The 20420-nt window shown below is 44.0% G+C and overlaps 1 protein-coding gene across 5 annotated transcripts in view; it reads left to right on the top strand.

Annotated features, from left to right (window-relative positions):
- The window catches only part of MROH8 (maestro heat like repeat family member 8), a 77213-nt gene that overhangs the window by 10557 nt on the left and 46236 nt on the right, over positions 1–20420 (top strand). For 3 of the 5 annotated variants that reach the window (XM_024239109.2, XM_054542250.2, XM_054542249.1), the window contains exons 4-8: positions 821–943; positions 8773–8852; positions 9878–10022; positions 10955–11050; positions 13748–13852. In XM_024239109.2, the coding sequence (XP_024094877.2) occupies positions 821–943; positions 8773–8852; positions 9878–10022; positions 10955–11050; positions 13748–13852 (549 nt within the window). The remainder of the gene's footprint in view (positions 1–820; positions 944–8772; positions 8853–9877; positions 10023–10954; positions 11051–13747; positions 13853–20420) is intronic. The other 2 variants (XM_054542248.1, XM_009233562.3) reach the window with 1 other exon arrangement.

The following is a 20420-nucleotide window of genomic DNA, read 5'->3' as shown; positions in this document are numbered from 1 at the left end:
GAGACTCCATGTCAAAAAAATAATAATAGTAATAATAATAATAATAAAATAAAAAATAAAAAGAGAATGTTAGTACTGAGAGATTTTATTCTTCCAATCAGAACTTGGATTTTAATAGGAAATTTTAAAGGCAAAATAATGAATTTTTAATGACATTGAAAGAACTAGAAGTAACAGAATCAGAGAGGTCACCTTTAAGAAGCTTTTTTTTTTTTTTTGAGATGGAGTCTCACTCTGTCACCCATGCTGGAGTGCAGTGGCGCCATCTCGGCTCACTGTAACCTCCGCTTCCTGGGTTCAAGTGATTCTTATGCCTCAGCCTCCCAAGTAGCTGGGACTACAGGCACAGGCACGCACCACCACGCCTGGCTACTTTTTTGTATTTTTAGTAGAGACGGGGTTTCACCATGTTGGCCATGCTGGTCTGGAACTCCTGACCTCAGGTGATCTGTCCACCTCGGCCTCCCAAAGTGTTGGGATTACAGGCATAAGCCACCACGCCCAGCCTAGGAAGCTTAATCAGGTAACACTACACAGGACAGGCAGGTAGAAAAGCAAAGACTAAGAGTGGGGAAAGCCAGGATAGAACATGGAGCTGAGAGGAGAGCCGAGGTCCCAAAGCAAGGCAGGGCCAGTGTACAAGGAATTTCACTGAAATCTTCCGTAATTTACTCATTCCTTGTAATAAAAGACTGATATTGGATTGAAAGAGATGTCAGATATTTAAAGCATTCCAAGAAACTTTTCAAAAACTCTCCACAGTTATTCAAATAAGATTATAACATATAATTGTATTTTTGTCATTTTCCCACAAATTCAGGGTGAACTTGAAAAGCTGAAATTCCTAGGAAATCTGTCTTCTCTTAGCCAAGCTTTACCTTATGATGAAACCGCGAAATCATTCATTCACAGCCACATAGCAGACATTGTGCATACCTTAAATGTAAGTATTATGACCTTATCACAAATGATTGGGATCACACAAATTTAGTGACTTGGCCAAAGCATTTTTTAGTGGCTTCACCTATGTTATCAATTCACTTGAACTCTTCTAGTATCAGTATCTCCACATGGAGGAGAAATACTCATGGCCACCCCACACATGTAATCACCCTTGAAAACCAATTAAAAGAAGAGTAGAAAGGACAGGAACAGCATTTGAATTTCTCAGCAAGGCCAGTGCTACAGTCTCATGAATCAAGCAGTAGTTCCCAGACAGTCCCCATAATCGAATGCCTAGGTTCAGGTGACAGCCCTGCCTTTTTATAGCTGTGAAACTGTAGGAAATTACTTCACTTCTCAATGCCTCAGTTTCCTCCCCTATAAAACAAGAATAGCTATATCTACTTCACAGAGCTATTGTGACCATTAAATTCAAAATAAATATAAGCCATGTACCGTGGTACCTAACACACATGATCCATTTTTGAGAAACATGACTGTATTATTGTTATCGTATTTTGTTCTATTTGTACTTACTCCAGCCACACTCTGCCACCAACTCATCCATTCGTTCCCTCATTAAGTGCCTGACAGTTCCAAGAACTGTCTTGGGAATTTGGGCTACAAAGACAAAGAAGACAAAATCTCTATTTATGCAGCCAAGCAAGGTATAATAAAATGTCACAGGAACGGTGACAAGTTTAAATAGGCATATATGGGGGGCAGAGAGGAGAGAGTGAGTGGTCAGTTCCATGTCAAAGGATCCAGCAGGGCTTTGCAAAGGAGCTGATGCGCTCATGCAAGTACTTCTTGGTGCTTTAGTTTTCTCATCTGTGAAATGTCTCCTTCAGTTTCTCTAAAGCTTTAAAATTCTGATGTTGAAATTTCTTACATACTGCAGGAATATGAGTAGTTCTTTCTCATATCACAGATCTATAAGGGTGATTAGACTTGATAGCTTTTATAATTCAAGGCTAACCAGCTAAGAGTTTTAAGTAATGGACAGTTACCAAGGATCTTCTATATGTAAACACACTGTGGTGCTTTGGTAAAGGTTATGCATTTCCTGGAAACCTCAATCCTTGCCCTTGAAGGGTTTAGGATCCATCTGTAAGTAGCCATACTTCGAAAAGTAAATAGGTTGAGAACTATTCCAAATAATACATTAAGAAGAACAGGATGATATAATACAGGTTTAACGACAAAACGTGTCGGCTCACGTGTGTAATTCCAGCACTCTGGGAGGCCGAGGTGGACGAATCACTTGCGGTCAGGAGATTGAGACCAGCCTGGCCAACATGGTGAAACCCCGTCTCTACTAAAAATACAAAAAATAGCCGGGCATGGTGGCAGGCGCCTGTAATCTCAGCTTCTCCTGAGGCAGGAGAATCTCTTGAACCCAGGAGGTAGAGGTTGCAGTGAGCTGAGAAGACACAACTGCACTCCAGCCTGGGCAACAGAGTGAGACTCTGTCTCAAAAAAGAAACAAACAAACAAACAAGCAAATAAAAAAACAGTTTGAGACCAGTTTGGGCAATGTGGTAAAACTCAAATCTCTTAAAAAAAAAAAAAAATTAGCCGGATGTGGTGGTGCATGTCTGTAGTCCCAGCTACTCGGGAGGCTAAGGTAGGAGGATCAGCTGAGTCCAGGAGACAGAGATTGCAGTGAGCCAAGATCATGCCACTCTACTCCAGCCTGGGTGACAGAGTGACACCCCATCTCAAAAAAAAAAGGAAACAGAAAACAAATGCAGCTTTCTACTTGGCTGTACTCCTTGGGAAAGGGATGAAGGCAACCGCAGGATCATAGGACCCAGCCAGAGTGGCATGTTTCTAGAGCTCTAGTTTCACCAAACTTGGCAACAATGGGTTGCCACATGGTTCAACCAGCCAGTCCATAAAATCCACAAATGCAGGTCTCAACAGCAACAATGTACTGAATTGCACACTGAATCTGCATTTGAATCTGTCCACCCAGTAATAAAATGCCCACATCAGATGTCAACCAAAGTATAGGCTGGCAAGGGATTCAGCCTAGAAGAGTTAAAGGTAGCTAGTATCCATGAGAAAATTGCATGGATCACCGCAGCATTGTGTAAGTCTACAAAGTCCCCGCAGGCCCACACATGGGGGCTGAAAAAGCACAGCTCCCAGCAACCAAAGGGAGACATGCCCAAGAGGAGAAGCAGTTCTGCTGAGGAACCGACAAGCAGGAAGAAGCCAGGGTCATTATAGAGAAAGGAAACTTTAAGGCATTTGCCAGTGCTTGTGACCCAAACCAGTGCATGGCTCCAAGTATCCAAATTAAAAAAGCCAAGGAAGCCAACAACAGAAAGTGGAAAGAAGGGGAAAAAAAAATGTTATGGCACTTCACCAAATATTTCTTTTTTTTTTTTTTTTTTCTGAGACGGAGTCTCATTCTGTCATGCAGGCTGGAGTGCAGTGGCGCAATCTCAGGTCACTGCAACCTCCGCATCCCGGGTTCAAGCGATTCTCCTGCCTCAGCCTCCCAAGTAGCTGGGATTACAGGCACTTGCTACTGTACCCAGCTAATTTTGTGCGGTTTTATTAGAGGCAGGATTTTACAGTAGAGACCAGCCCAGGCTGTTCTTGAACTCCTGCCCTCAGATGATCTGCCTCCCTCAGCCTATCAAAGTGCTGGGATGACGGGCATGAGTTCACCAAAAATTTCTCAATAAGCACATGAAAAGATGCTGATCATTGTGATTAGGGAAAAGCAAACTAAAACAACAGTAAGCTTCAACTATACACCTACTAAAATGGCTGAAATAAAAAAGAAAGGCAATACCAAACATTGGCAAGGATATGGAGCAACTAAAACTCTCATACAGTGCTGCCAGGAATGTGAAATGGCACAACCACTTTGGAAAACAATTTGGCAGTTTCTTAAAAAGTGAAACATACACTTACCATATGACCCAGCAGTTTCACTCCTAGGTAAAACGAAGCATATGTCCACACAAAGATGCATGCACAAATGTTCACAGCAGCTCTATATGTAAAAGCCAAACCCTAGAAGAAGCCCAAGTGTTCATTAGCAGGTGAATGGATAAACAACTTGTGGTATTGTATATCCATATGATGGAATACTACTTGAGAATGAAAAGGAACTATTGAAATATGCTACAACTTGGAACAATCAAAAATAGTTATGCTGAGTGAAAGAAGCCAGATAAAAAAGAGGATATCATGCATGATTCTATTTATATGAAATTTGAGAAAATGCCAACGAATCTATAGTGACAGCAGAGCAATGGTAACCTAGAGGTAGAGGTTGAGTGAGGAGGAGAAGGAGCGAGGAATCACAAAGTAGCGCAAAGAAACTTTTGGGAGTGATAGAAATGTTCATTCTCTTGAGGATGGTGATGGTTTCATGGCTATATACATGTATCAAAAATTTCAAACTGTATGCTTTAAATATGTACAGTTTATTGTATATTGTAAAAAATATACAATATATACAATAATATAAAAAATATACAATATATAATGTTGAGAACTTTAATGAAAAAGAAAAGAGGCTGGGTGTGGTAGCACCTGCCTGTAGTCCCAGCCACTCTGGAGGCTGGGGCAGGAGGAACACTTGAGCCCAGAAGTTGGAGGCTGTAGTGAGCTATGAATGTGCTTATGAATAGCTACTGCACTCCAGCCTCAGGAACATAGTGAGACCCCCATCTTTAAAGAAAGAGAGAGGGAGGGAGAGGGAGAGGGAGACAGAGAGAGGAAGAGAAGGAGGAGGGAGGGAGGGGAGGGAAGGGAAAGGGAGAAAGACGAGGGAGAGAGGGGAGGGAAGGGAAAGGGAGAAAGGAAGGAAGGGGAGAAGGAAGGAAGGAGAAAGGAAGGAAGGAGAGAAAGAAAGAAAAAGAAAGGAAAGAAAAAGAAAAAGGAAGGAAGGAGAGAAAGAAAAAGGAAAGGAAGGAGAGGAAAAGAAAGGAAAGACAAAGGAAAGAAGAAAAATGAAAGAAAAAGAAAGGAGAAGAGAAAAGAAAAGAAAGAAAAAGAAAGAGGAAGGAAGGAAGGAAAGGGAAGGGAGGCAGGCTGTGGCAACTGGGATATAGAATAAAGTGACAGCAGGATTAGGGTGAAATTAATCCAGGTGGATCTGACCTAATCTTTGAAAGATACGATGGATAGGGTTGAGAGAAGAGAGAAGGGACCACTGGGTAGGGACTTCAGATGGTAAGCTGAAGAATGCTACCTGGCTATGCCAAGGCTAGGGTTCTGCATCCTGCAATATGGCAGAGTAGCCAGGAGATGGTTTTTAGTGACCCAACAACAGACATGAGCACAAGACCTGCTGTAATAAAATTTTAATGTAACCAGATTTGTCTTTAATGCCTCTTAATTCTCCTCTGCCACCATGGGACTCCATCGGAATTCTATATCTGAGGTCCTCCACAAAACTCTCCCTACCTTGGACAAATCACTTAGCTTATCTAAACATCAGTAGCTCTACCAGTAAAATAAAGATATTCACATCTGCTCGGCTTTTGTTATGACCTTTGAGACAGGCCGGGCACAGTGGCTCATGCCTGTAATCCCAGCATTTTGGGAGGCTGAGGTGGGCAGATCACCTGATGTCAGGAGTTTGAGACCGGCCTTGCCAACATGATGAAACCCCGTCTCTACTAAAAATACAAAAATTAGCCAGGCATGGTGGTAGGCGCCTGTAGTCCCAGCTACTCCGGAGGCTGAGGCAGGAGAATCACTTGAACTTGGGAGGCAGAGGTTGCAGTGAGCCAAGATCACACCACTGCACTCCAGCCTGGGCGACAGAGCCAGACTCTGTCTCACAAAAAAAAAAGACCTTTGAGACAAAACGTCTAATTTTGTTTGGGTTAGTTAGGATTCTTCAGGCAAGAAACAAAAATCACCTCTGGCTCACGTAAGTTACCAAAAAAAAAAAAAAAAAAAAAGGATGCTGGGATATCTGTCTTAGACTCTAAGGATGAGGTTTAAACAAGCCTCCAGAAAAGTAAGTTTCAGAACAGCTCCAGAGGTCTCAGAGGCAGGGGCTTCGCTACTATCACCATGACTTAGCCCTCCAGCAACTCCCGCTTTGTGCCTGTCACTGTAAGATTCCCAGTTCTGCAAGAGAAAATCTGATGGCCCAAACTGGTCTGTTCCCCGCCCCTGCATCAATCAGGTTTGCCTGGGGGCAAGATCATATAGTAATGATATGACTTCTGGGTGTCCCACCCTGCATTTCGGAGGCGTTCCCAGGGAGAAAGGGTGATTGCTGTGATCTGGACAGTCACCCAGGAAGTTCCTGCTACACACATACTCTACTAACAAAAAATACCCTCTCACTTCTGAATTTCCTGTAGAGGCCAGCATAACTGTGAACAAATAATAAACCTTCAATACCCAACTGATGAAAAAAAGAAAAGATGATTCTGGCAGAAGTGGATCAAGTCAATTGAAGTCAGAGGGGATTGCAAGCCTGGGGCTTCAGCTAAGAGACGCTGCTTTCATCCATATGAAGGCGTATGGCTCCAGGAATGGAGAGTCACAGAAACCGTGCAGAGCAGGGGGTGGCTGATGCTATAACTGATGGGAGGTAGGGCTTGAACAAAAGAAAAAAATAATAAGTCACCTTTTTAGTGAGCCCTGGGAAAGGGAACAATTGACAGCTATTAAAGGTTAGAAAGCTGTGTTCTTCGCACGGGGACCACAGTGAACTGACTTTAATGCCAAAATTCTGGGGATGTTTGTGACTGTGCCCTGGAGATAACCGGATGCAGGCGAGTAGAGCCCTGGGAGAGCTGTCAGGGCTGAAGATAGAGTCTTAGGCTTTGTCCCTTCTGGACTATAAAGCCACAAGAATAAATGCGCTCCTTGAGGAAATAAGGAAGAAAGCAGCAGCCCACCAGCAAGATAGGAGTCAGACCAGAGCTGGAAAGTAAGAGGAGAAAAACTCAGAAAGGGGCAAGAAAGGGAGCCTTGTAGTGTTTATTGAGCACTTACTGCATCCTAAGTTTTTTTGTTGTTTTTGAGACGGAGTTTCGCTCTTGTTGGCTGGGCTGGAGTGCAATGGCATCATCTCAGCTCACTGCAACCTCCGCCTCCCGAGTTCAAGCGATTCTCCTGCCTCACCCTCCCAAGTAGCTGGGATTACAGGCGCCCACCACCATGCCTGGCTAATTTTTGTATTTTTAGTAGAGATGGGGTTTCACCATGTTGGCCAGGTTGGTCTCAAACTCCTGACCTCAGGTGATCTGCCCGCCTTAGCCTCCCAAAGTGCTGGGATTACAGGCATGAGCCACTGCGCCCAGCCTGCATCCTAAGTTCCTAGTGAGATATTTTTGGTTGCAGATAAGAGAAATCCTCTAGAAGCAGCTGAAACACAAAAGGTGAGATTTGTTCTAAGGATCACTAAGTGCTTCCCAGAACCCCTTGACAGGAGGAGCAGCCTGACCCAGGAAGGGAATGAATCTAGAAAATAAAAACCTTCCACATACTCAAGGAGAACTTTCCATCTCTTATTTTTGCTCCTTTGTATGAATTTCCATTTCTCCTCTCTGTCTCTTTCCCCCACCCCATCTCCCTCTCCCCCATCTTCTCTCCCCAAAATTGGCCCTCTCAGTTGCCTTATCCATAGGGACCAGTGCTTCCAAATTTTAAATTTTTTCCTTTAGAAGACCATCCAGACTGAGATTGAAGCTCTGTGTCCCAATTCCAGATTCCAGAGAAAATCTAAGAGACCTTGGTGTCTACTCTGGGACAGATGAGCTGTAGCCAGTGGGACAGAATGACCTAGCAGACACATAGCTTTGAGGTACCCATTTCTGTGGGTTGGGGACAGTTCCCAGAGGGGCCTGGTGGACAGTCCAGCAAGGCTTCTGCTACAGTCTTTTTTTTTTTTTTTTTTTTTTTTTTTTTGAGACAGTTTCACTCTTTCACCCAGGCTGGAGTGCAGTGGTGCAACCTTGGCTCACTGGAACCTCCACCTCCCGGGTTCCAGCGATTCTCCTATCTCAGCCTCCTGAGTAGCTGGGATTATAGGCACCCGCTTTCGAACTCCTGACCTCAGGTGATCCACCCGCCTTAGCCTCCCAAAGTGCTAGGATTACAGGCGTGAGCCACTGCGTCCGGCCAGCTACAGTCATTTACATCAGTTCATTTTCTCCGTACAGATAAGGCAACTCAGGCACAGGGAGTTAAATGACACATTCAGGCTCACACAGTGAGTGAGTGGCAGAGCCAGTGCGCAGCCCAGGGACTGTCCCACTCCAAAGCCCCTGCTTATCACTCCACAGGTTTTTCCAGCACAGCAAGGCAGCTTTCCCTCTGCAAGTTTGTAATTTGGAAAGTTATTCTTTTTCCGGGACAAGTAACTCAGAATAATATTAGACGTGATCGTAGAGAGATGGCTGGTTTAGTGGAGAGAGGAATTTGAATGCCTAAACTAGAAATAATCACTGGTGATAAAAAGAATGAATAACAGACACTAACAATTACACAGGGCTGCTGGGTGTCATGAATTTGCTCAGTGAGTACTCACAGCCACCCCATGAAGGTAAGTATTACTGTTTTCTGGTTTTACAGATGAGGAACTGAGGCACAAGGAGGTTAAATAATTTGTGTCAGCTCAAACAGCTGGTAAGAGGCAGAGCCAGGGTCTGGGGTCTGGCTCAAGAGAATAAACCCCTATCCCTGTCACTGTCCTGCTGCCAGGAGTCTGGGGCCTAAGAGCAGGGCTGGCTGAAGGACCTGTTTTGGTTCTTGCTGGCCACCCAGTCTCTGATCATCACTGGCCTAATGAATGGGTACTTTCTCAACTCTCAAGTTCTTTCCCTCTCATTGCAGGTACTGGTACAAGAGGAGCGCCCGCATTCTCTGTCCAGTCCCGTGCGCCAGGAGGTCTTTGTCACCATCGCTGATCTCAGGTGATGCCCACATGCCCCTTACACGGGCATCCTGGTTCCTCTCAGGGCCAATGCCAGGTCCAACTGACATGACTCTATTTTTTTTTTTTTTTTTTTTTTTTGAAATGGAGTCTCGCTCTGTCCCCCAGGCTGGAGTGCAGTGGCACCGTCTTGACTCACTGCAACCTCTGCCCCCTGGGTTCAAGCAATTCTCCTGCCTCACTCAGCCTCCTGAGTAGCTGGGATTACAGGCGTGCACTACCATGCCTGGCTAATTTTTGTGTTTTTAGTAGAGGCGGGTTTTGCCATGTTGGCCAGGCTTGTCTCAAATTCCTGACCTCAAGTGATCCGCCCACCTCAGCCTCCAAAAGTGCTAGGATTACAGGTGTGAGCCACTGCGCCATGATCCATATTTTTAACTTTTGAAAACTGTTTATACAGAAAAGAGGAAGCCAAATCCGTGTTTTTGAGTAAGCATTTTGATTTCATGTATGCTACTATCCAAATCTGAAAGACTTGGAATCTCTTTGGAGTTCAGTTTTGTCCAAAGTATATTTGGCAGGAAGTTACTCCCATATATGTCTCATGACATTAGAGTTCCAACTTCTAAGAAATTTGGAAGGGCTGCCTGTTGTTTACCTCTCAGAGATTTATATTGTAGTGATTAAGCTGATCAAAGGCCCTGAGAAGTCTTGTGGTTAAAAAGTTTTTTAACTAGATTCAACCCATGATTCCCCAAATGAACATTCAGCAGCATATGCTTTGGAAAATTGTGGCTTACCACATTAGACTGTAGCAGGCTTCCCTCTGTGGCTGAACTGAAGGGAAGCCTGGAAGGATATTACTCCCGTAGCTTCTTGGGGGAAAACTCTTCCTCTAACCTTTTGTGAGATTTATCTGAACAGACTGACAAGCTATGCCATTTATCTCTCACATCAGAACAGTACACTAGCCTGTCTACCCTTTCCTTTTTAGTTGATCTCTTCTTATCAATATCAAATCAAACCATATTCCCAGCTTGCTGTTCCCAAACTGTCTTTTCTTAGTTACCAAGATGTCCATTTGCTGTTTGGCTCTGAAGATCGAGCTGAGTTGTTCAGTCTTATCATCAAGAGTATAATCACTCTGCCCTCTGTAAGGACCCTTACCCAGATACAGGAAATCATGCCCAATGGGACCTGCAACACAGAGGTAACTCATGCTTTGCTTTAGTAACTTTCCATCCACAGGGTCAGCTGATCTTGGCCTTTGGAGAGTGCATTTGATTTTTTGAAACTAGCCAAAAACCATAAGCCAAGTCTGGTAAATAAAATAGGTGGTTAAATTAGAAGATAGCTTCTTTCAACCCTTCATTTTGTCTTCTTTCCTTTTCCCTTTATTCTTTCCTTCCTTTTGGCTTTAAAATAAGGTGGGAGCACTCGCTTTTATGCTTAACATTTATTTAAGCACACAATATGCCATATGTCATCATATGCCAAAAATGATGATAGGCAGTAGGAATACAGCAGTCCAGTCCCACTCACGGAGCTTACATTCTAGTGCAGACAGACAAACTGTTGATACATAAATATAATATGTCAGCTGATAATAAGTGTTATGAAAATGTAAAGCAGGGAAAGAGCAGGATAAAGAGCCCTGTGGTTGGGAGGCACATGGGTGGTCAGGCAGAGCCTTCATGATGGGATGATAATTGAAAGAAAAGAGGTGTGGGTATGTCTGGAGAGAAAGCTTTCAAGCAGAGGGAAGGGTACGTGCAGACCTTGATCTCTTCTTCAGTGGCGAATAAACTGGTTGGTAAAGCAGTTACCCAAGAGGACTTTATTCCCCTCTGTTTGAAGATATCAGAAAGAGTCACAAGCCAACTTAAAAGAATCTTGATGACCTTTAAGCAGTTCCCCAGATGTAGTAAGACTCAGTCAGCTGTGATCCCCCTAATGCCGAGGCATCTGTTTGAAATGAAGATGTATTCGTTTTTACCTCATGCCACAATCTACTAGTACCTTTACACTGATTCTGCAACTTTGAGTAAAGTCTTAGGGTCACATGAAGAGCCTCCAAAGTGTCCCATGCTAGGGGAACTTCACGTGGGGCCGGGGAGTGTCGCTGATCCTGCGCCTTTTCAGTGTCTTTACAGGCAGACGTTTCAGGCGTTCTCTGAGATGCTCCAGAGTTTGGTGGTAAAAGACCCACATTTGGAAAATCTTGACACCATTATTAAGGTAAACAAGATATCAAGGGAGAGTGGGAAATGATTCCTATTAACTGGTGAAAGTGGAAAATGAAAATGTGGAAGGATTCAGTGGTAAGAGGCGACATAGTAAAGAGTATCAGCTATCAACTTTGAGTCAGAGACTTGGGTTCAAATGCTGACTCTGCCATTCATTGGTTACACGTCCTCCCGCTAGAAATTCTGCAAGGAATTTGCTCTCTCAATGTTGCATTTCTTCACGTTTACATGGAGATAATAATTACTGTGAATATTGAATAAGTGGCCTTCAATAAATTATTTGTTTATTTATTTTCAGAGACAGGGTCTTGCTCTGTGGCCCAGGCCAGAGTGAAGTGGCACCATTATAGCTCCCTGCAGCCTCAAATTCTTGGCCTCAAGTTATCCTCTCACCTCAGCCTCCCAAAGTCCTGGGATTATAGGCATGAGCTACTGCACCCTGTCACAATAAATTGTTTAAATGGTTGCTATAATTATTCCTTAAATTATTCCTGGGGGCAGGGTGCAGTGTTTCACTCCTGTAATCCCAGCACTTTCGGAGGCCAAGGCAGGTGGATTATTTGAGGCCAGGAGTTCGAGACCAGCCTCACCAACATGGCGAAACCCTGACTCTACTAAAAAATAAATAAATAAATAAATACAAAAATTAGCCAGGCATGGTGGTGCACACCTGTAATCCCAGCTACTCAGGAAGCTGAGGCATGAGAATCACTTGAACCCAGGAGGAGGAGGTTGCAGTGAGCAGAGATCGTACCACTGCACTCCAACCTGTGTGACCGAGAGAGACTGTTTCAAAAAAAAAAAATTATTATTCCTCGCTAGTATAGAAGGGTTTTATTCAGTGATGAGGGAAGCGTCAGCCTCAAGAGTTAGTAAGGCCAGGCATGGTGGCTAATGCCTGTAATCCCAGCACTTTGGGAGGCCAAGGTGGGCAAATCAATCATTTGAGGTCAGGAGTTCGAGACCAGCCTGGCTAACATGGTGAAAACCTGTCCCTACTAAAAATGCAAAATTAGCCAGGTGTGGTGGCGCATGCCTATATATGAGTAGCCTCAGCCTACTCAGGAGGCTGAGGCGGGAGAATTGCTTGAACCCAGGGGCGGAGGTTGCAGTGAGCCAAGATTGCCCCACTGTACTCCAGCCTAGGCGATAGAGCGAGACTTCTTCTCAAAAACAAAACAAAACAAAAAAAGAGTTAGTAAATAAGCACCTTCCTACCAGATGGTACTCAAAGGTTGTAATAACCAACTGCTTTGACCCGCACCTGTTCCTGTATATGCTGTTCCATCACTAGAGATTGATTCATTGGAATTCATTCACTGCATTCAGGTATCTTGCTCTCCTACCCTTTTTCTATTGTTGTTATTTTATTTTTATTTTTCTTACCCTTTTTTTAAGATGCAACTATCCCAGAAAGGGATAACACTTTAAGCTATTATTAATCGTTTGCACCCAAATGATGCATTTATTGTTGTCCTAACTGACAAGCAAGGCACAAAAACCTAGGCAGTCAAGTGGTTTGGCTGCTACAGGAGCTTATTTTCTTAAATGCTCTGATGGGCATTTATTCTCATCCTAACTGACCTTAATACTATTTCTCATTCCTCTTCTATTTGTACATTGGCATACCAGCCAGATTGGGTTTCTTCTCTTTACCCAGTTGTACTTTGTACTTTCCTGCCTTGGCAGCTTAATTCAAGCCTTTCTTTTTTTCTTTTTTTGAGACAGGATCTCGCTCTGTCACTTAGGCTGGTGTACAGTGGCGCGATTTCAGCTCACTGCAGTCTCCACCTCCCGGGCTCAAGCAGTCGTCCCACCTCAGCCTCTCGAGCAGCTGGGACTACAGGCGCATGCCACCATGCCCAGCTAATTTTTGTATTTTTTTGTAAAGATGGGGTTTCACCATGTTGCCCAGGCTGGTCTCCAACTCCTGGGTTCAAGCAGTCTATATAATCCCTCCTGCAGTGCTAGGATTATAGGCATGAGCAACCACACCTGGCTGTCCTCAGAGTTAAACTTTAATATTAGTAGCATGTTGTTAACTTTATTTCTTTCCAAAGCAGATTTGAAAGGGCTAAAAGCATTCAGAAGTACAGAATAATTAATTGAAGAATTGGGCTGAAGAGAAAATAAGTCTAGAAAATAAGCTCTGACCAGGCACAGTGGCTCACACCTGTAATCCCAGCACTTTGGGAGGCCAAGGCGGGCAGATCACCCGAGGTCAGGAGTTTGAGATCAGCCCGGCCAACATGGTGAAACCCTGTCTCTATAAAAATACAGAAATTAGCCAGGCATGGTGGCGAGTGCCTGTAGTCCCAGCTACTTGAGAGGCTAAGGCAAGAGAATCACTTGAATTCGGGAGGCGGAGGTTGCAGTGAGCCAAGATCACACCATTGCACTCCAGCCTGGGCAACAGATCGAGACTCCATCTCAAAAAAAAAGAAAAAAAAGAAAAGAAGCTCCTAAGCTCCTATATAACAACCAAACCACCCACCACCCATATCTTTTATGCCTTGCTTGTCATTCCACCACTTTTATTTCCAACCCGAGCTATAATAGCATTTAGCAAAGTATTTTGAGATCTGGTAGCAACATGGAACTTGTTGCTCCACATTTCTTTCTAAACACAATAAGGATGGTATCCCAAATCTTCCTGATACACCATTTAGCCTCCCTTTATTTCTCACAGCACTTGGACCCCTGGTTACAGTCAGTCAAAGACCATGAGCGGGAACGGGTCACGGCCAGCATAGCCCAAGTTCTGAAGTGCCTATCCAGACATCTCATCTTGAAGGTGAGAAGCCCTTCAGTTGCAGAGGAGGAAAGATCCAAAGCCATTCCCTCACTGCCTATTTCCCCTCCTCTTTATAACTCCCCAGGCTGGTTCTGTGTCCCTTTCGTGCTCATGTACTATCATAGCACTTAGCATTGTCTTCATATCTGCTCTTCTCCTGAGCAGCTTGGGGCCAGTTGCTGTGTTGATAAATCTTTGCATCGCCATTGCTTAACACAACAGCTGGAACATAATGATATAGTAACTATAACCTGAAAATACCTGAGGCCCGCAGTGGCCTAGTCTCTGTATAGTATTATATTTGAGTGCAGCAGGCAAATTTAAATAAATCAACTTCAACATCTCCCAGCAACTCAAAGAGAGTGGTACTATGGCACCTCTTCAGATCCTCACATTTCTCTTTCTCTCTCTCACTTCTCAGTTCTGAATCATCTCCTCTATGGCATCTCATTATTATTTTGATCATTATTCAAGGCAGGGTCTTGATCCATCGCTCAGGCTGGAGTGCAGTGGGGCCATCATAGCTCACTGCAGCCTTGAACTCCTGACCTCAGACAATCTTCCTGCCTCAGCCTTCCAAGTAGCTGGGACTACAGTCACATGCCACCACGCCTGGCTAATTTTTAAAATTTTTTGTAGGCCAGGCACAGTGGCTCACGCCTGTAATCCCAGCACTTTGAGAGGCCAAGGCAGGCGGATCACGAGGTCAGGAGATCGAGATCCTCCTGGCTAACATGGTGAAACTCCGTCTCTACTAAAAATACAGAAACAATTAGCCGGGCATGGTGGCGGGCGCCTGTAGTCCCAGCTACTCGGGAGGCTGAGGCAGGAGAATGGTGTGAACCCGGGAGGCGGAACTTGCAGTGAGCCGAGATCGCGCTGCTGCATTCCAGCCTCCGTCTCAAAAAAATAAGACTCCGTCTCAAAAAAAAAAAATTTTTTTTTGTAGAGACAGGGGTCTCACTTTGTTGCCCAGGTTGGTCTTGAACTCCTGGCTTCAAGTAATCCTCCTGCCTCAGCCTCCCAAAGCACTGGGAATACAGGCATGAGCCACTGCACCCAGCCTTATCTCTTTTAAAAAAATCTTCTCCTTGAATTACTCGAACCCGGGAGGCAGAGGTTGCAGTGAGCCAAGATCATGCCACTGCACTCCCGCCTGGGCAACAAAGAGTGAAACTCCATCTAAAAAGAAAAAAATCTCCTTTATTTTTCACTCACTCTCTCACTTCTTGGTTGAGAATCTTCTCCATAACTTCTAACAAGAATTCCTCAAAACTTAGTTCCTCCTTCCTGGGTCTACTCCTTTTTCCACCTGATAATCTCTTTGCCCTTCCCTGAGCAGGTTTTCTAGCCATTGGAGCGTCTCCTGTCCCCATCCATCATTTCTCCAACCTGCATAATAAGGCCTGGGAATTGGAAGAGAGATTGGTAGGGTGGGAATGCTAGGTCCTTATACCAAAATTTTCCTCAGATAATTTGGTTTTTTTTTCTTTTCTTTCTTTTTTACTTTTCTTTTCCTGCCCAAAGCACAAGAGGGAAAATAATTTTTTTGTTCCTGATACAGATGTTCTAACAGTCACATTTAAAAGGACTGCATTCCGGTCAGTCCTTTATTTCTCACATTGAAACGATATCCAAACTTATTAAAGTAAGTGCAGCCCCTCCAAATATGCTACTTCCTTTTTTCTCTTTAGTGAATAAAAGCAAGTAACTTCTGGCCATCACTGACTACCCTGTTATTCTATACCAACAATGCATTGTTGTTTCTTCCACAACCCTCGACCTCTAATTTTGGCGACAGATTAAAGAAGAGAGTTTCAGATGATTCCCTCCTGTACGTTAATCTCTCTCCAGGTCCTGGAGATCTTTCTTAGCGTATTATTGTCCTACAGAGAGTTGCAAATATGGGGCCGGGAGCAGTGGCTCACGCCTGTAATCCCAGCACTTAAGAAGGCCGAGGCGGGTGGATCACTTGAGCTCAGGAGTTTGAGACCATCCTGGCCAACATGGTGAAACCCCGTCTCTATTAAAAATACAAAAATTAGCCAGGAGTGGTGGCGGGCACCTATAATCCCAGCTATCCAGGAGGCTGAGGCAGGAGAATCGCTTGAAGCTGGGAGACGGAGGCTGTGGGGAGCCAAGATCACACCACTGCACTCTCCAGCCTGGGCTACAGAACAAGACTCCATCTCAAAAAAAACAAAACAAACAAACAAAAAAAACAAAGAGAGAGAGTTGCAAAATATGAGAGTGGTTAACCTGGATGCCACTGGGGTCTATGAACATCCACAAGTTGTATGCAGAATGCGCAGTATGTGGTGTGGTGCAGTCTTCTGGATTTTCCTTTTTTTTTTTTTTTTTGAGCCAGGATCTCATTCTGTCACCCAGGCTGGAGTGCAGTGGCATGATCATGGCTCACTGCAGCCTTAACCTCCCAGGCCCGAGCAATCCTCCTGTCTCAGCCTCTCTAGTAGCTGGGACTACAGGCACACACCACCACGCCTGGCTAATTTTTATTTATTTATTGTTTTTTTGGTAGAGATGGGATTTCACCATGTTGCCCTGGCTGGTCTCAAATTCCCGGGCTCAAGTGGTCCTCCTTCCTTGGCTTTCCAAAGTGCTGGGATTACAGACATGAGCTACCACGCCTGTCCTCTTCTCGATTTTTCTGAGGAAGGTCCATAGTTTTTTTTAAAATCAGTTTTATTGAGGTATAATTTGTATACAATGAATTTATCCAATTTAAGTATACAGTTCAATGAGTTTTGACAGATATATATTATCTGGGTCTCTAACTTTTCTCATATTCTCAAAGAAATCTAAGAATAAAGAATAAAATTAAACAAGCATTTAGTAATCAAACTAGGAGCATAATTCTTCAGTGGCCTTTTTTGTCTTGATAAAGTTTGGGGGTTCTTAATATTATGATTATAAAACTTAGGGCTGGGTGCGGTGGCTCACGCCTGTAATCCCAGCACTTTGGGAGGCCGAGGCAGGTGGATCACGAGGTCAGGAGATGGAGACCATCCTGGCTAACACAATGAAACCCCGTCTCTAATAAAAATACAAAAAATTAGCCGGGCGTGGTGACAGGTGCCTGTAGTCCCAGCTACTCGGGACACTGAGGCAGGAGAATGGCGTGAACCCGGGAGGCAGAGCTTGCAGTGAGCCGAGATCACGCAACTGCACTCCAACCTGGGCGACAGAGCGAGACTCCATCTCAAAAAAAAAAAAAGTTATTAGCTGTTTGTCATTCAGCGACAGGTGCAGGCCACCACGCCTGGCTAATTTTTGTAGTTTTAGTAGAGACGAAGTTTCACCATGTTGGCCAGGCTGGTCTCAAATCCCTGGCCTCAAGTGATCTGCTTGCCTCGGCCTCCCAAAGTGCTGGGATTACAGGCAGAGCCACCACGCCTGGCACCTTCCAAGTTCTTTTTTGTGCGTGAGTGTGTAGGGGTGGGGGCTTCCACTTCCAATTTGTTCTCTACATATAGCCAGAGTCATCCTCTTCAGACCCATGTCATTCTTGCTTTTGATTTGTTTCTTTGTTTTCTGCCCTGTGTTTTATTTTTCTTCATTTTCTTTTTTTGCCCCATGTCACTTCTTTGATCCAGTGATTTCCAAACTGATCTTAGAATACGGGGTCGTGTCTGATGTAGGTCTGTCTGCCTCTCTACACCTAAGTCCCCTGACTTACCACACGGCAGCCACCTTTACATTCCTTCTTCCCACATAAGGCTCATCTTGCCTCATGGCCTTTGCACTTGCTCCCTTCTCTGCTTGGAATGACCTTCCCTAGCTCTGCACAGAGCCAGCCCCTCCTGGTTCTTCAGCACTGTGTTCAGATGTCTCGACCTCAAAAGGGCCTCTGCTCACCACAGACAGACCTACGCTTGCTCTCTGTCTCATCACTCTCTCCTTCCTAGGGCTGTCTAGAATCAGAGGTTATCTGGCTTGATTCTTTCTTTACTGCTGTGTTATCTGTTTCCCACTAATAGAATGTAAATTCTACCAGTGATTATGCTTTTTTTTTTTTTTTTTTTTTTATGTGAGACAGGGTCTTGCTCTGTCACCCAAGTTGGAGTACAGTAGCGCAATCACAGCTCACTGCAGCCTCAACCTCCTGGCCTTAAGCAATGCTCCTGCCTTAGCCTCCCGAGTAGCTGGGACTACAGGCATGTGCCACCATGCCTGGTTAATTGTTTTATGTTTTATACAGATGGGGGTTGCACTATATTGCCCAAGCTGGTCCAAACTCTTGAGCTCAAACAATCCTCCCACCTCTGCCTCCCAAAATGCTGGGATTACAAACATGAGCCACTGTGCCTTGCAATTATACTTGTCTTGTTCACCACAGTAGCCCCAGTGTCTGCCTAGCACAGAATCTGCCATGTGGTTGATGCTGAATTCAATATTGATTGAGTAAATGTAAGTCAACCCATGTCCCTTCTCTGCTCAAGACCCTCTGATGGCCAAAGTCCTCGCACTGTTCTACAGGTTGCGACACCTTCTGGCCCATTCTTCATCTACTTCCTATTTCTTTCCCTCTCGTTAACATCGCTGCAGCCAACCTAACCTACTTATGGTTCCTCAGAAACACCAAACACACCGTCTCAGTCCTTGGCGCTTGCCATTCTCTCTGCCCAGAATACTCTTCTCCCAGGTATCAATCTCTCATTTCAATATTAGTGAGGCCTTCCCTGACCATCCTAAAATAACAATTATTATCCCTTTCCCGTGAATTTTTGTTAATCATGACATTTATCATCATTTGATACATAATACATTTTACATATTTATTTTGTTTACTTTGTGTTTCCCCAACTAGATCATCACCTCCACAAGCAGGGATATTCTCTTTTGTTGACTGCTTATATCCCCAGTGCCAGTCATAGTTCCTGGCACATAACAGACACTGTATTTATTGGTTGATTGAATGAGTGAAGGTTATATCAGTGAATTAAAGATGTTACATAGCTTTGCGTGTTGCTGTGTTTACTGTAAATAGATTGTAAACGCTGTTCACAATATTTCTGTGTCTTATTTCTGTAGAGCCATGGAAGAAATTTCTTTCCATCTCAACCCTAGGAAAAGCTATGCTTCCTCTGTGTGGCTAGTTGCTTCTTATCTTAAGGACAGCGTGAATCATGTTATATGGATCATTGTGTGCACCTCTACATTAGCCATGAGGGAGTTCAGAGCCTTGCTCCGTGGCCTGCCTCAAGCAAATGATGATTATGCATTCTGCATGCCAACCAAATTCTTAACTTCATTTATCTTTTCTACTTTAATGTTTTATTTTTATTATTTTTAATTTTTATTTATTTATTTATTTTGAAATGGAGTCTCATTCTGTTGCCCCGGCTGGAGTACAGTGGTGCAATCTCGGCTGACTGCAACCGCCGCCTACCAGGTTCAAGCAATTCTCCTGCCTCAGCCTCCCGAGTAGCTGGGATTACAGGCATGCGCCACCACGCAGCTAATTTTTTTGTATTTTTAGTACAGACGGGGTTTCACCATGTTGGCCAGGCTGGTCTTGAACTCCTGACCTCAAATGATATGTCCGCCTTGGCCTCCCAAAGTGCTGGGGTTGTAGGCATGAACCACCGTGCCCAGCCAATATTTTAATTTATCCAGTTTTCTCCAGTATTTATTTAAAGTTATATTTCTTTTTCTGGTATGATTTTTCCAGCTACATTACATGGGTTTTTTTCCATAATCAAGCGGGATATTAAAAAATGAATTTTATAAATAGAATTAAGTGCTATATCTCAACTTTGCGTTCAGCTTTTTATTTTTATTTTTTATTTTATATATGTATGTATGTACGTATTTATGTATTTATTTATTTATTTTGAGATGGAGTCTCACTCTTGTCGCCCAGGCTGGAATGCAGTGGCGCGATCTCGGCTTACTACAACCTGCACCTCCCAGGTTCAAGCGATTCTCCTTCCTCAGCCTCCTGAGTAGCTGGGATTACAGGTGCCCGCCACCACACCTGGCTGATTTTCATACTTTTAGCAGAGATGGGGTTTCGCCATGTTGGCCAGGCAGGCTGGTCTCGAATCCCTGACCTCAGGTGATCCACACGCCTCGGCCTCCCAAATTGCTGGAATTACTGGCATGAGCTGCTGCTCCTGGCCGCATTCAGCTTTTTTACTTAGCAGAATAGCACATTATAAATTCCTTAGATACTCGATTTTTAATGGTTGTACTCGTAGACTGGCTGTAAGATAATTCCCTTTACTACTGTCATGCAATTATTTCCAAAGTGCGGTCTTTAGACCACCGCTGGGTCTATACCCCAAAGAAAGGAGATCAGTATATGGAAGCGATATCTGCACTCCCTTGTTTGTTGCGACACTCTTCACAATAGCCAAAGTTTGGAAGCAGCCTAAGTGTCCATCAACAGATGAATGGATAAAGAAAATGTGGTTCTTATACACAATGAAGTACTATTCAGCCATAAAAGGAATGAGATCCTGTCATTTGCAACAACATGGATGGTACTGGAGGTCATTATGCTAAGTGAAATATGCCAGGCATAGAAAGACAAACATCACATGTT

Source organism: Pongo abelii, chromosome 21 (genome assembly GCF_028885655.2).
Source record: "Pongo abelii isolate AG06213 chromosome 21, NHGRI_mPonAbe1-v2.0_pri, whole genome shotgun sequence".
Taxonomy (NCBI): Eukaryota; Metazoa; Chordata; class Mammalia; order Primates; family Hominidae; genus Pongo; species Pongo abelii.
Note: the sequence above shows the minus strand (reverse complement) of the source record. Positions and strands in the feature narration are given on the sequence as shown.